General features: G+C 41.3%; 1 protein-coding gene across 1 annotated transcript in view; it reads left to right on the forward strand.

Annotated features, from left to right (window-relative positions):
- The window catches only part of NLRP3 (NLR family pyrin domain containing 3), a gene marked incomplete at both ends in the record, with an annotated part of 64,421 nt that overhangs the window by 8,749 nt on the left and 41,029 nt on the right, over positions 1–14,643 (forward strand). Inside the window, 3 exons of the mRNA XM_079703591.1 lie at positions 9,609–9,776; positions 12,420–12,590; positions 13,638–13,808. Of these exons, the coding sequence (XP_079559717.1) occupies positions 9,609–9,776; positions 12,420–12,590; positions 13,638–13,808 (510 nt within the window). The remainder of the gene's footprint in view (positions 1–9,608; positions 9,777–12,419; positions 12,591–13,637; positions 13,809–14,643) is intronic.

A 14,643-nucleotide genomic window follows, 5' to 3' on the forward strand; every position in this document is an offset into this window, starting at 1 on the left:
TTTATTGAGTTATAGTTGATGTACAATATTATATAAGTTTCAGGTGTATAGCATAGTGATTCACAATTTTTAAAGGTTACATTCCATTTATAGTTATTATAAAATATTGTCTATATTCCTTGTGTTGTACAATGTATTCTTTTTTTTACATCTTTATTGGAGTATAATTGCTTTACAATGGTGTATTAGTTTCTGCTTTATAACAAAGTGAATCAGTTATACATATACATCTGTTCCCATATCACTTCCCTCTTGCGTCTCCCTCCCTCCCACCCTCCCTATCCCACCCCTCCTGGAGGTCACAAAGCACCGAGCTGATCTCTCTGTGCTATTTGGCTGCTTCCCACTAGCTATCTACCTTACGTTTGGTAGTGTATATATGTCCATGCCGCTCTTTCGCTTTGTCACAGCTTACCCTTCCCCCTCCCCATATCCTCAAGTCCATTCTCAAGTAGGTCTGTGTCTTTATTCCCGTTTTACCCCTAGGTTCTTCATGACATTTTTGTTTTGTTTTGTTTTGTTTTTTTCCATTTTGAGGTTTCTTTTTATTTTTTTAATTTTTAAAAAATTTTTAAATTTTTTTAATGCTTTTTTTAATTAGTTTCTGCTTTATAACAAAGTGAATCAGTCATACATATACATCTGTTCCCACATCCCTTCCCTCATGCATCTCCCTCCCTCCCACCCTCCCCATCCCACCCCTCCAGGTGGTCACAAAGCACCGAGCAGATCTCCCTGTGCTCTGCGGCTGCTTCCCACTATCTATCTACCTTATGTTTGGTAGTGTATATATGTCCATGCCTCTCTTTCGCTTTGTCACAGCTTACCCTTCCCCCTCCCCATATCCTCAAGTCCATTCTCAAGTAGGTCTGTGTCTTTATTCCCGTTTTACCCCTAGGTTCTTCATGACATTTTTTTAAAATTCCATATATATGTGTCAGCATACGGTATTTGTCTTTCTCTTTCTGACTTACTTCACTCTGTATGACAGACTCTAGGTCTATCCACCTCATTACAAATAGCTCAGTTTCGTTTCTTTTTATGGCTGAGTAATATTCCATTGTATATATGTGCCACATCTTCTTTATCCATTCATCCGATGATGGACACTTAGGTTGTTTCCAGCTCTGGGCTATTGTGAATAGAGCTGCAATGAACATTTTGGTACATGTCTCTTTTTGAATTATGGTTTTCTCAGGGTATATGCCTAGTAGTGGGATTGCTGGGTCATATGGTAGTTCTATTTGTAGTTTTTTAAGGAACCTCCATACTGTTCTCCATAGTGGCTGTACCAATTCACATTCCCACCAGCAGTGCAAGAGTGTTCCCTTTTCTCCACACCCTCTCCAGCATTTATTGTTTCTAGATTTCTTGATGATGGCCATTCTGACTGGTGTGAGATGATATCTCATTGTAGTTTTGATTTGCATTTCTCTAATGATTAATGATGTTGAGCATTCTTTCATGTGTTTGTTGGCAGTCTGTATATCTTCTTTGGAGAAATGCCTATTTAAGTCTTCTGCCCATTTTTGGATTGGGTTGTTTGTTTTTTTGCTATTGAGCTGCATGAGCTGTTTATAAATTTTGGAGATTAATCCTTTGTCAGTTGCTTCATTTGCAAATATTTTCTCCCATTCTGAGGGTTGTCTTTTGGTCTTGTTTATGGTTTCCTTTGCTGTGCAAAAGCTTTGAAGTTTCATTAGGTCCCATTTGTTTATCTTTGTTTTTATTTCCATTTCTCTAGGAGGTGGGTCCAAAAGGATCTTGCTGTGATTTATGTCATACAGTGTTCTGCCTATGTTTTCCTCTAAGAGTTTCATAGTGTCTGGCCTTACATTTAGGTTTTTAATCCATTTTGAGCTTATTTTTGTGTATGGTGTTAGGGAATGATCTAGTCTCATACTTTGACATGTCCCTGTCCAGTTTTCCCAGCACCACTTATTGAAGAGGCTGTCCTTTCTCCACTGTACATTCCTGCCTCCTTTATCAAAGATAAGTTGACCATATGTGCGTGGGTTTATCTCTGGGCTTTCTATCCTGTTCCATTGATCTATCTTTCTGTTTTTGTGCCAGTACCACACTGTCTTGATTACTGTAGCTTTGTAGTATAGTCTGAAGTCAGGGAGCCTGATTCCTCCAGCTCCGTTTTTCATTCTCAAGATTGCTTTGGCTATTCGGGGTCTTTTGTTTTTCCAAACAAATTTTGAAATTTTTTGTTCTAGTTCTGTGAAAAATGCCAGTGGTAGTTTGATAGGGATTGCATTGAATCTGTAGATTGCTTTGGGTAGTAGAGTCATTTTCACAATATTGATTCTTCCAATCCGGGAGCATGGTATATCTCTCCATCTATTTGTATCATCTTTAATTTCTTTCATCAGTGTCTTATAATTGTCTTCATACAGGTCTTTTGTCTCCTTGGGTAGGTTTATTCCTAGATATTTTATTCTTTTTGTTGCAATGGTAAATGGGAGTGTTTTCTTGATTTCATTTTCAGATTTTTCATCATTAGTGTACAGGAATGCCAGAGATTTCTGTGCATTAATTTTGTATCCTGCTACTTTACCAAATTCATTGATTAGCTCTAGTAGTTTTCTGGTAGCATCTTTAGGATTCTCTATGTATAGTATCGTGTCATCTGCAAACAGTGACAGCTTTACTTCTTCTTTTCCAATTTGGATTCCTTTTATTTCCTTTTCTCCTCTGATTGCTGTGGCTAAAACTTCCAAAACTAAGTTGAATAAGAGTGGTGAGAGTGGGCAGCCTTGTCTTGTTCCTGATCTTAGTGGAAATGGTTTCAGTTTTTCACCATTGAGGACAATGTTGGCTGTGGGTTTGTCATATATGGCCTTTATTATGTTGAGGAAAGTTCCCTCTATGCCTACTTTCTGCAGGGTTTTTATCATAAATGGGTGTTGAATTTTGTCGAAAGCTTTCTCTGCATCTATTGAGATGATCATATGGTTTTTCTCCTTCAACTTGTTAATATGGTGTATCACATTGATTGATTTGCATATATTGAAGAATCCTTGCATTCCTGGAATAAACCCCACTTGATCATGGTGTATGATCCTTTTAATGTGCTGTTGGATTCTGTTTGCTAGTATTTTGTTGAGCATTTTTGCATCTATGTTCAGTGATATTGGCCTGTAGTTTTCTTTCTTTGTGACATCCTTGCCTGGTTTTGGTATCAAGGTGATGGTGGCCTCATAGAATGAGTTTGGGAGTGTTCCTTCCTCTGTAATTGTTTGGAAGAGTTTGAGAAGGATGGGTGTTAGCTCTTCTCTAAATGTTTGATAGAATTCACCTGTGAAGCCATCTGGTCCTGGGCTTTTGTTTGTTGGAAGATTTTTAATCACAGTTTCAATTTCAGTGCTTGTGATTGGTCTATTCATATTTTCTATTTCTTCCTGATTCAGTCTTGGCAGGTTGTGCATTTCTAAGAATTTGTCCATTTCTTCCAGGTTGTCCATTTTATTGGCATAGAGTTTCTTGTAGTAATCTCTCATGATCTTTTGTATTTCTGCAGTGTCAGTTGTGACTTCTCCTTTTTCATTTCTAATTCTATTGATTTGAGTCTTCTCCCTTTTTTTCTTGATGAGTCTGGCTAATGGTTTGTCTATTTTGTTTATCTTCTCAAAGAACCAGCTTTTAGTTTTATTGATCTTTGCTATCATTTCCTTCATTTCTTTTTCATTTATTTCTGATCTGATCTTTATGATTTCTTTCCTTCTGCTAGCTTTGGGGGTTTTTTGTTCTTCTTTCTCTAATTGCTTTAGGTGCAGGGTCAGGTTGTTTGCTCGAGATGTTTCCTGTTTCTTAAGGTGGGATTGTATTGCTATAAACTTCCCCCTTAGAACTGCTTTTGCTGCGTCCCATAGGTTTTGGGTCATCGTGTCTCCATTGTCATTTGTTTCTAGGTATTTTTTAATTTCCTCTTTGATTTCTTCAGTGATCACTTCGTTATTGAGTAGTGTATTGTTTAGCCTCCATGTGTTTGTATTTTTTACAGATCTTTTCCTGTAATTGATGACTAGTCTCATAGCATTGTGGTCGGAAAAGATACTTGATACAATTTCAATTTTCTTAAATTTACCAAGACTTGATTTGTGACCCAAGATATGATCTATCCTGGAGAATGTTCCATGAGCACTTGAGAAAACTGTGTATTCTGTTGTTTTTGGATGGAATGTCCTATAAATATCAATTAAGTCCATCTTGTTTAATGTATCATTTAAAGCTTGTGTTTCCTTATTTATTTTCATTTTGGATGATCTGTCCATTGGTGAAAGTGGGGTGTTAAAGTCCCCTACTATGAATGTGTTACTGTCGATTTCCCCTTTTATGGCTGTTAGTATTTGCCTTATGTATTGAGGTGCTCCTATGTTGGGTGCATAAATAGTTACAATTGTTATATCTTCTTCTTGGATCGATCCCTTGATCATTATGTAGTGTCCTTCTTTGTCTCTTCTGATAGTCTTTATTTTAAAGTCTATTTTGTCTGATATGAGAATTGCTACTCCAGCTTTCTTTTGATTTCCATTTGCATGGAATATCTTTTTCCATCCCCTTACTTTCAATCTGTATGTGTCTCTAGGTCTGAAGTGGGTCTCTTGTAGAAAGCATATATATGGGTCTTGTTTTTGTATCCATTCAGCCAACCTGTGTCTTTTGGAGGGAGCATTTAGTCCATTTACATTTAAGGTAATTATTGGTATGTATGTTCCTATTCCCATTTCCTTAATTGCTTTGGGTTCGTTATTGTAGGTATATTCCTTCTGTTGTGTTTCTTGCCTAGAGAAGTTCCTTTAGCATTTGTTGTAAAGCTGGTTTGGTGGTGCTGAACTCTCTCAGCTTTTGCTTGTCTGTAAACGTTTTAATTTCTCCATCAAATCTGAATGAGATCCTTGCTGGGTAGAGTAATCTTGGTTGCAGGTTTCTCTCCTTCATCACTTTAATTATGTCCTGCCACTCCCTTCTGGCTTGTAGAATTTCTGCTGAGAGATCAGCTGTTAACCTGATGGGGATTCCCTTGTGTGTTATTTGTTTTTTTTCCCTTGCTGCTTTTAATATGATTTGTGTTTAATTTTTGACAGTTTGATTAATATGTGTCTTGGCGTATTTCTCCTTGGATTTATTCTGTATGGGACTCTCTGTGCCTCCTGGACTTGATTAACTATTTCCTTTCCCATGTTAGGGAAGTTTTCAACTATAATCTCTTCAAATATTTTCTCAGTCCCTTTCTTTTTCTCTTCTTCTTCTGGAACCCCTATAATTCGAATGTTGGTGCATTTAATGTTGTCCCAGAGGTCTCTGAGACTGTCCTCTGTTCTTTTCATTCTTTTTTCTTTATTTTGCTCTGCAGCAGTTATTTCCACTATTTTATCTTCCACCTCACTTATCCGTTCTTCTGCCTCAGTTATTCTGCTATTGATCCCATCTAGAGTATTTTTCATTTCATTTATTGTGTTTTTAATCGATGCTTGATTCATCTTTAGTTCTCCTAGGTCCTTGTTAACTGTTTCTTGCATTTTGTCTATTCTATTTCTAAGATTTTGGATCTTGGAAATAGAATCTTGGATCATCTTTACTATCACTATTCTGAATTCTTTTTCAGGTAGACTGCCTATTACCTCTTCATTTGTTAGGTCTGGTAGGTTTTTATCTTGCTCCTTCACCTGCTGTGTGTTTTTCTGTCTTCTCATTTTGCTTATGTTACTGTGTTTGGGGTCTCCTTTTTGCAGGCTGCAGATTCGTAGTTCCTGTTGTTTTTGGTGTCTGTCCCCAGTGGCTAAGGTTGTTTCAGTATGTTGTGTAGGCTTCCTGGTGGGGGGGACTAGTGCCTGTGATCTGGTGGTTGAGGCTCGATCTTGTCTTTCTGGTGGACAGGTCCACGTCTGGTGCTGTGTTTTGGGGTGCCTGTGGCCTTATTATGTTTTTAGGCAGCCTCTCTGTTAATGGGTGGGGTTGTGTTCCTGCCTTGCTAGTTGCTTGGCATAGGGTGACCAGCACTGTAGTTTGCTGGTCATTGACTGAAGCTGGGTGCTGTTGTTGAGATGGAGATCTCTGGGAGATTTTCACTGCCTGATATTATGTGGAGCTGGGAGGTCTCTTGTGGACCTGTGTCCTGAAGTTGGCTCTCCCACTTCAGAGGCACAGCACTGACTCCTGGCTGCAGCACCAAGAGCCTTTCATCTACCTGGCTTAGAATAAAAGGGAGAAAAAGTAGAGAGAAAGAATTAGTAGAAGAAAGAAAGAGAGAGAGAAAGAAAGGAAGAAGGAAAGAAAGGAAGGAAGGAAGAAAGAAAGAAGGGAGGGAGTGAGGAAGGATGGAAAGAAAGAAAGAAAGAAAGGAGGGAGGGAGGGAGGAAGGATGGAAAGAAAGAAAGAAAGAAAGGAGGGAGAGAGGGAGGAATGATAGAAAAAGGAAGAGTGAATGGAAGAAGGGAGGGAGGGAGGGAGGAAGGAAAGAAAAAGAAAGAAAGAAAGAAAGAAAGAAAGAAAGAAAGAAAGAAAGACAGGAGGGAGGGAGGGAGGAAGGAAAGAAAAAGAAAGTGAAAGGAAGAGGGGTGGGAGGGAGGGAGGGAGGAAGGAAAGAAAAAGAAAGAGTGAAAGGAAGAAGGGAGGGAGGGAGGAAGGAAAGAAAGAGAGAAAGAAGGAAAGGAGGGGTGGAGGGAGGGAGGAAGGGAAGGTAGGAAAAAAAGAAAGAGCAGGTAAAGTAAAATAGAATAAAGTATGAAATATAGTAGCGTTATTAAAATTAAAAAGTAATTATTGAAAAAAAAACGGACAGATAGAACCCAGGGACATATGGTGGAAGCAAAGCTATACAGAGAGAATCTTACACAGAAGAATACACATACACATTCACAAAAAGAGAGCAGGGGGAAAAATCAAAAATGTTGCTCTCCAAGTCCACCTCCTCAATTTGGGATAATTCGTTGTAAAAAGAGGAAAAGGGCGAGAAGTCTGAAATCTTGCTCTCTAAGTCCACCTCCTTAATTTGGGATAATTCGTTGTAAAAAGAGGAAAAGGGGGGAAAGTCTTAAATCTTGTCCTCAAAGTCCACTTCCTCAATTTGGGATGATTCGCTGTCCATTCATGCACTCCACAGACGCAGGGCACATCAAGTGGACCGTGGAGCTTTAATCCGCTGCCTCCAAGGCTGCACAGAGAGATTTCCCTGTCTCTTCTCTGCTCTCACAGCTCCCGGGTCTCAGCCTTGGACCTGGCCCCGCCTCTGCGCGTAGGTCGCCGGAGGGCGTCCGTTCTTCGCTCAGACAGGACGGGTTTAAAGGAGCCGCTGATTCGGGGGCTCTGGCTCACTCAGGCAGAGGGGAGGGAGGGGCGCGCAGTGTGGGGCGGGCCTGCGGCGGCAGAGGCCGGCGTGACGTTGCACCAGACCGAGGCGCTCCGTGCGCTTTCCCGGGAAAGCCGTCCCCGGGTTCCGGGACCCCGGCAGTGGCGGGGTGCACAGGCCCCCCGGAAGGCGGGGTGGACAGTGACCCGCGCTCGCACACAGGCCCCGCGGCGGTGGCAGCAGCAGCAGCCCCAGCGTCCCACGCCCGTCTCCGGTGTCCGCACCTTTAGCCGCGGCTCGCGCCCGTCTCCGGCGCTTCCCAAAGCAGCCCTCTTAATGCCCTCTCCTCGCGCACCAGGAAACAAAAGGGAAGAAAAAGCCTCTTGCCTCTTCGGCAGCTCCAGACCCTTTCCCCGGACTCCCTCCGGGCTAGCCGTGGTGCACTAACCCCTTCAGGCTCTCTTCCTGCCGCCAGCCCCAGTCCTCTCCCTGCGCTCCGACTGAAAGCCGATACCCGAGCCTCAGCTCCCAGCCCCGCCCGCCCCAGCGGCCGAGCAGACAAGCCTCTCGGGCTGGTGTGTGCCTGAGGGCACCGATCCTCTGTGCCGGAATCTCTCCGCTTTGCCTTCCACACCCCTGTTGCTGTGCTCTCCTCCGCCACTCCGAAGCTTTCCCCCTCCGCCACCTGCAGTCTCCGCCCGCGAAGGGGCTTGTAGTGTGTGGAAACCTTTCCTCCTTCACGGCTCCCTCCCACTGGTGCAGGTCCCGTCCCTATCCTTTTGTCTCTGTTTATTCTTTTTTCTTTTGCCCTACCCAGGTATGTGGGGAGTTTCTTGCCTTTTGGGGGGTCTGAGGTCTTCTGTCAGCGTTCAGTAGGTGTTCTGTAGGAGTTGTTCCACGTGTAGATGAATTTCTGATGTATCTGTGGGGAGGAAGGTGATCTCCGCGTCTTACTCTTCCGCCATCTTCCCAGGGTCCCCCTAGGTCTGTGTCTTTATTCCTGTTTTACCCCTAGGTTCTTCATGACATTTTTTTCCTTAAATTCCATATATATGTGTTAGCATATGGTATTTGTCTTTCTCTTTCTGACTTACTTCACTCTGTATGACAGACTCTAGGTTTATCCACCTCATTACAAATAGCTCAATTTCGTTTCTTTTTATGGCTGAGTAATATTCCATTGTATATATGTGCCACATCTTCTTTATCCATTCATCCGATGATGGACACTTAAGTTGTTTCCATCTCCTGGCTATTGTAAATAGAGCTGCAATGAACATTTTATACTGTGTTTATTTTACACATAGTAGTTTGTACCTCTTAATCACCTACACCGATCTTGTTCCTCCCCCTTCCTTCTCCCTACTGGTAACCACTAGTTTGTGCTTTATATCTGTGAGTTTGTTTCTTTTCCATTGTACTCACTAGTTTGTTTTATTTTTTAGATTCCACATATAAGTGATATCATACAGTATTTGTCTTTCACTTATTTCACTTAGCATAATACCCTCTAAGCTCATCCATGTTGTTACAACAAAATTTCATTATTTTTAAATTTAATTTAGTTTTTAATTTTTATTTCTTTAATTGAAGTATAGTTAATTTATAGTGTCATGTTAGTTTCAGGTGTACAGTGCAGTGATTCAGATAAATATATATGTGTATATATATATATATATATTCTTTTTCAGATTCTTTTCCCTTATAGGTTATTACAAAATATTGAATATAGCTCCCTGTGCTATACAGTAGGTCCTTGTTGGTTATCTATTTTATATATAGTAGAGTGTATATGTTAATCCCAACCTCCTAATTTATTCCTACCCCCCACTTTGGTAACCATAACTTTGTTTTCTATGTCTGTGAGTCTCTTTCTGTTTTGTAAATAACTTTATTTGTATTATTTTTTAGATTCCACATATAAGTGATATCATATAGCATTTGTCTTTCACTTATTTCACTTAGCTAATACCCTCAAGTCCATCCATGTTGTTGCAAATGACAAAATTTCATTATTTTTTATGGCTGAGTAGTATTCCATTGTGGGGTGTCTGTGTGTGTGTGTGTGTATACATCACATCTTCCTTATCCATTCATCACAGGCTCTTTGAATCATAGGTGTGTAGAACAGTCTTACCAAGGCTCCTCTAGCCTTTTTCATTCCTCAGTGCACAATCTTTGGTTCTGTGACTCATTTCTTAATTCCCAGGAGGCCTTTGAACTGGTGTCAGCCACTCCTGGCCCCTAGATTCAGTTTGCTATTCTTAGAGATTGACTTTGTTTTCTGTCCTTCCTTCCTTCCAATTTCTAGATTGGTGAACTATCTCACTTCCAGTATTTGCAGGGGCATCTTCTCAGTCCTGAGCGATAACTGGAACCTCACTGAATTGAACCTCAGTGGCAATACCCTGGGAGACCCAGGGATGAAGGTATTATGTGAAACACTCCAGCAACCTGGATGTAACATTCGCAGATTGTGGTAAGAACACGTGTGTGTGTGTGTGTGTGTGTGTGTGTGTGTGTGGGAGGGAGAGAGAGAGAGAGAGAGAGTAAGGGAGAAGAAGGACCAGATTAGTGATTAGTTTTCTAAGGTTGTCATAACAAAGTACAACAGACTGGGAGGCTTAAACAATAGAAATTAATTTTCTCACAGTCCTGGGGGCTAGAAGTCCAAGATGAAGTTGTCAGAAGAGTTGGTTTCTTCTGCATCTTCTCTCCTTGGCTTGTAGTTGGCTGTCCTCTCCTTGTGTCTTCACATGGTCTCTGTGTGTGTCTGATTTCTTCTTCTTACAAGAACACAAGTCATGTTGGATTAGGGCCTACCCTAATGACCTATTTTAACTTAATTACTTTTTAAACCCTGTCTCCAAATATAGTCACATTCTGAGGTCCTAAATGTTGAGACTTCAACATGAAGTATTTGGGGGGACGCAATTCAGCCCATAGCAAGTGGGAAGGCAAAATTGATTGGAGGACAGTTGTTTGGGAAGTTTAAGATGGGGAAGAATAAAGGGGAACTGAAAGTAGGTCATTTGTTGGTGTCATGAAAAGACGTGACTTTCAGTGTCTTCCATTTCTTCATTAGCCATGCTTACAGATGAGATTTGAAGAGTTTCATCAAATACAGCAATGGCTACCTGGGCTGGAACCCATCAAAATATTTTGCATAGATTAAATTGTCACAGGGAATCTCTTGCAGATTTATTAATAAAATGCTTGCTGTGAGCCCACACTGTGAATCAGACTCGCATGCCCTGAGTTGAGCACACAGTTGTGTTGGCCATCCCTCCAGCCCTCTTCCATCACACATCTGCATTTCTGATGAGCTACACAGCCAGTGTTAAAGCCCACCACTCCAGGACATTTTCATTCCTTCCTCTCTTGCTCATCATAACCACTCCATCACCAGTCTTATTTTACCTATTACACAAAACATTGTCCACTTTTCCTCATCCTCACTTTATTACTGACTAGAGTCCTTAGACTCCTTAATTAACAGAAAGTAACTAAAGGCCAGATGATGAATTCTGGTAAGGCTTTATTGGGGCTCGTGCTACAGCACAAGGGAAAAAAAACAAGTAACACGTGCCCTTGCTCACTCCCTGAGTGGGGGTGAGCTGGTCCCTTAAATGGGGTGAGAGTAGGGGCCAGAGGTGTGGCTTAGGTGGTCTGCCACCCCCTTGGTGGTGCTCTGTGCAGGGATCATGCGCAGTACCCTGCTTTTGCTCCTGGGACCTCAGAAATGGCAGTTGGGTTTTGACTTTTCTGTATCTTATTGTTCATAATTTGCACCAACTGCACACGTGAATGCAGTTATGTTTAGTCCCTTATAGTTTCTTTGTATTCTGTTGCTTGAGCAGATATTTGTCCAGGTGCAAGCACTGCAGTAAAGAGTCCAAGGTCCCAGCCTATCTCAACTCCACCAGCCCAGGTCCAACAACCACTATGATTTGCCTGGATAGTGCAATAGACTCTAAGACCATAAACTTCTCATGACAGGATTCATGTTTGTTCTGCAATTGTCTCTATAATGTCTGGAGACATTGTTCTTACCATGTGTTCATGCCCAAAAATACATATTGAATGAATGTTGGCTGTTTGGTCTCCCTGCATCTACTTTTGCCACTTACCAATCATTCTCTGTACAAAAGACAGAGTGTTATTTAGAAAATTATACTTTGATCATGGCATTTCTATGCTTAAGAGCTTTTTCTTTGCTCTTTTGACAAATTATAAAATGTTCTTCTTGCCTTCAAGGCTCTGGCTGGTTTTGACATTTAACCTTCCTCTCCACCATCATCCCATGCCACCCTCCCCATCGCCCCTGTGGGTGCCCCTGTGTGATTCCAGAAAGTGAGACACAAATGGGGAGACATAGGTGAGAATGAGATGTTTTGCAGATAAGATCTATTATCCATTCGCTTCTGGTTGGTGTGGAAATGGAGGCAGAAAAGATGATCCAACAAGCTCCAGGACATTTGAACTATTCGCCTGGAGATGAGCTGGAATATTGTTCTTGCTCCTCTGATAGGGACTAATTGTTGTTGTTGGTGGTGATGGTGGTGACGGAGTGTGTTTGTGTGTGTGTGTGTGTGTGTGTAAAGCAAATCAAGAATCAGAGCTGCTTGCTTCTTCAGTTTAGATGAAGGGCTGAGATTAAATCATCAAACAGTATAGCAGGGACAAGGTTGGCAAAGAGAAAAGGTAGAGGGGTACAACCCTAGAGAGAACAGTATCCATCCGAAGGAGTTTCAGCTGTTAGGAACATGTGGTAAAAAGGTGGAACCCATAGGTTCACCATTGTTTTCATTTACAAAACAGGAACTTGCCATTTACATACTCATATATATGCCCATTATTTATGGAGGGTGTTCACTGGCAGCTGTGGTCTCAGACTGTGAGCCAGTGAGCCCAACAGCTAACTTCCCAATATGTCTTAAGCTGTAGTCAGGAGTTCTGATAAGATGATACTTTCTTTCATAAAAATTTAGTTATAACTTTCTCTTTGTAACGTGAGAACACAGTGCCCCTTCCTGGCGCTAAAAACCAACCTAGACCAGAAAGCAGTGACAGAAAAGCAGCCCAAGTTCTGATGTTTTCTGTTTCTGTGCTTGGCATGAAGGTTGGGGCAGTGTTGCCTTTCCCATCAGTGCTGCTTCAACATCTCCTCTGTCTTGAGCAACAATCAGAAGCTGGTGGAACTGGATCTGAGCCACAATGCCCTGGGAGACTTTGGAATCAGACTTTTGTGTGTGGGACTGAGACATCTATTTTGCAATCTGAAGAAGCTCTGGTGAGTCTGAACTAATTTCCCTCAAGAAGTATGAGCTGGGGCTTCAATGAGTCATGATGGTTTAGAATTTTAGTGTGAGAATGGCCTTTGCTGCTCAGAGGAATCCCTCTGTTTATCTCTGGGTGTTTGTCAATATTAATTCAGTTAGTGTTTGTTGTAGTAAAAGCCATATACTCAGCCCTGGAGGGGAACTTAAAAAATCAGAAATGTCATGCTTGCCTTTAAGGTATTTACAACCTAGCTGAGAAAATAAAACCAATGTACTGCATTGCTATAGAAGAGTTTTGGGACTTGATGACAGGGCCTTGGTCCACACAGAATAGGAAAAACGATACTAAAGCAATGCAGACACTTGACATTCTATGCAGCTCTTCATTAAATGCTTCTGGGAGACTTGAATTTTGAAGAAGACAAGAAAGCACTTGAAAATGGTAGGGCTGGTTCACACCCATTAGGGTGGCTATTATAAAAAAGCAAAGCAAAACAAGACTACATATTCAGTAAAATAAGCCAGAAGAAAAAGGGCAAATATTGTACGATTTCACTTATATGAAGTACCTAGAATTGTCAAATTCATAGAGACAAGATGTAGAATGGTGGTTTCCAGGGGCTCAGGGGAGGTGAATTGGGAGTTATTGTTTAATGGGTACAAAATTTCAGCTTGGGAAGATGAAAAGAGTTCTGGAGATAAACAGCGGTAGTGTTGCACAATTATGTGAATGTACTTAAGTGCTACTGAATTGTAGCACTTATAGATGAACACTTATAAATGTTTACAATGGTAAATTTTATGTTATGCATATTTTACCACAATAAAAATACATGTAGAGATCTGGTAAGATGTTGTAACATTGCATGGGCTTGGAAGGTGTTTACATGCTATTATACCAACCAGAAAAAGAAGCAAAAAGTTAATAAAGAGGTTGGATGTACTCTTTCCATGTGTGGACTGGACTATAGGCAAAGGCAGGACAAGTGCTTTCTTGAGTCGCAGCAGAGTGGGGAGTGGGATGAGAGAGGTGTTGTGACATTCTGCCATTTCTGAAGGTTGGTCAGTTGCTGCCTCACATCGGTGTGTTGTGATGATCTCGCATCTGTCCTGAGCACCAACCATTCCCTGACCAGACTCTACTTGGGGGAAAATGCTCTGGGAGACTCAGGAGTTGGAATTTTATGTGAAAAAGCAAAGAATCCACAATGTAACCTGCAGAAACTGGGGTAAGTCTTCATGAGTGTCTCAGCAATAAAGCAACTTATATTTAGGGATACATTGTTTGGAAAATGTGAATGGGGGTTACTCTAAAAAAGATTAATCAGATGGAGTTGAGGTTAAAGAATGGAAGAGACAATATCTGAAGTAGTTTGAAGCACTAGATACTACCCACTGCTAGTAAGTTAGTTATGTCTATGCTACTGAATGCAAGTTCATGTGCCCAGCACACAGTGAGGCAAAACAAACTGAAACATTGCAGTTTGGAGTAGAGAAATGTTTATTGCAGGGCCATGCAAGGAGATGGGCGGCTCATGTACCCCAAAACCCTGCACTCCTTTAAGGGTTTCAGCAAACATTTTTAAAGGCAAGTTGAGGGAAGGGCGTGGGTGGTTTTTGCAGACTTCCTGGTGTCATAATCCTTTGTTCTTGCACTGTCCACGTAGGTCAGGTCACACTGTTCCCATAAACCTCCAGCAAGACAAATGTTACCCTCTGTTCTGCAACTTTTTATCTCCAAATGGATGACTCTTAAAAATCAGAGCCTTGAGAATACGCTATTCTGGCTACAGGCAACATTCTTATACAAAGGGGCAAAGCATGACTCAGCACAGGCAACAGAGCACAAAGGTTAAAGTAAAAGAACCAGATCTAATATGGAGTCAGATTTGTTCTTCTCTATTACATATAGAAGTGGAGATTCTCAGAGTTGAAAGAAAGTTTAGGAATTGTGCAGCCCAGTGAAGCAGCGAAACATTTGCTTCTAAGACATTCACGTGGGTAGTCACCCGTTTTATGGGTAAAAATTTCTAGGCATGCTAGTCATTGCTACACTGCCTGCAG

Source organism: Hyperoodon ampullatus, assembly GCF_949752795.1.
Source record: "Hyperoodon ampullatus genome assembly, chromosome: 4".
Classification (NCBI taxonomy): Eukaryota; Metazoa; Chordata; class Mammalia; order Artiodactyla; family Ziphiidae; genus Hyperoodon; species Hyperoodon ampullatus.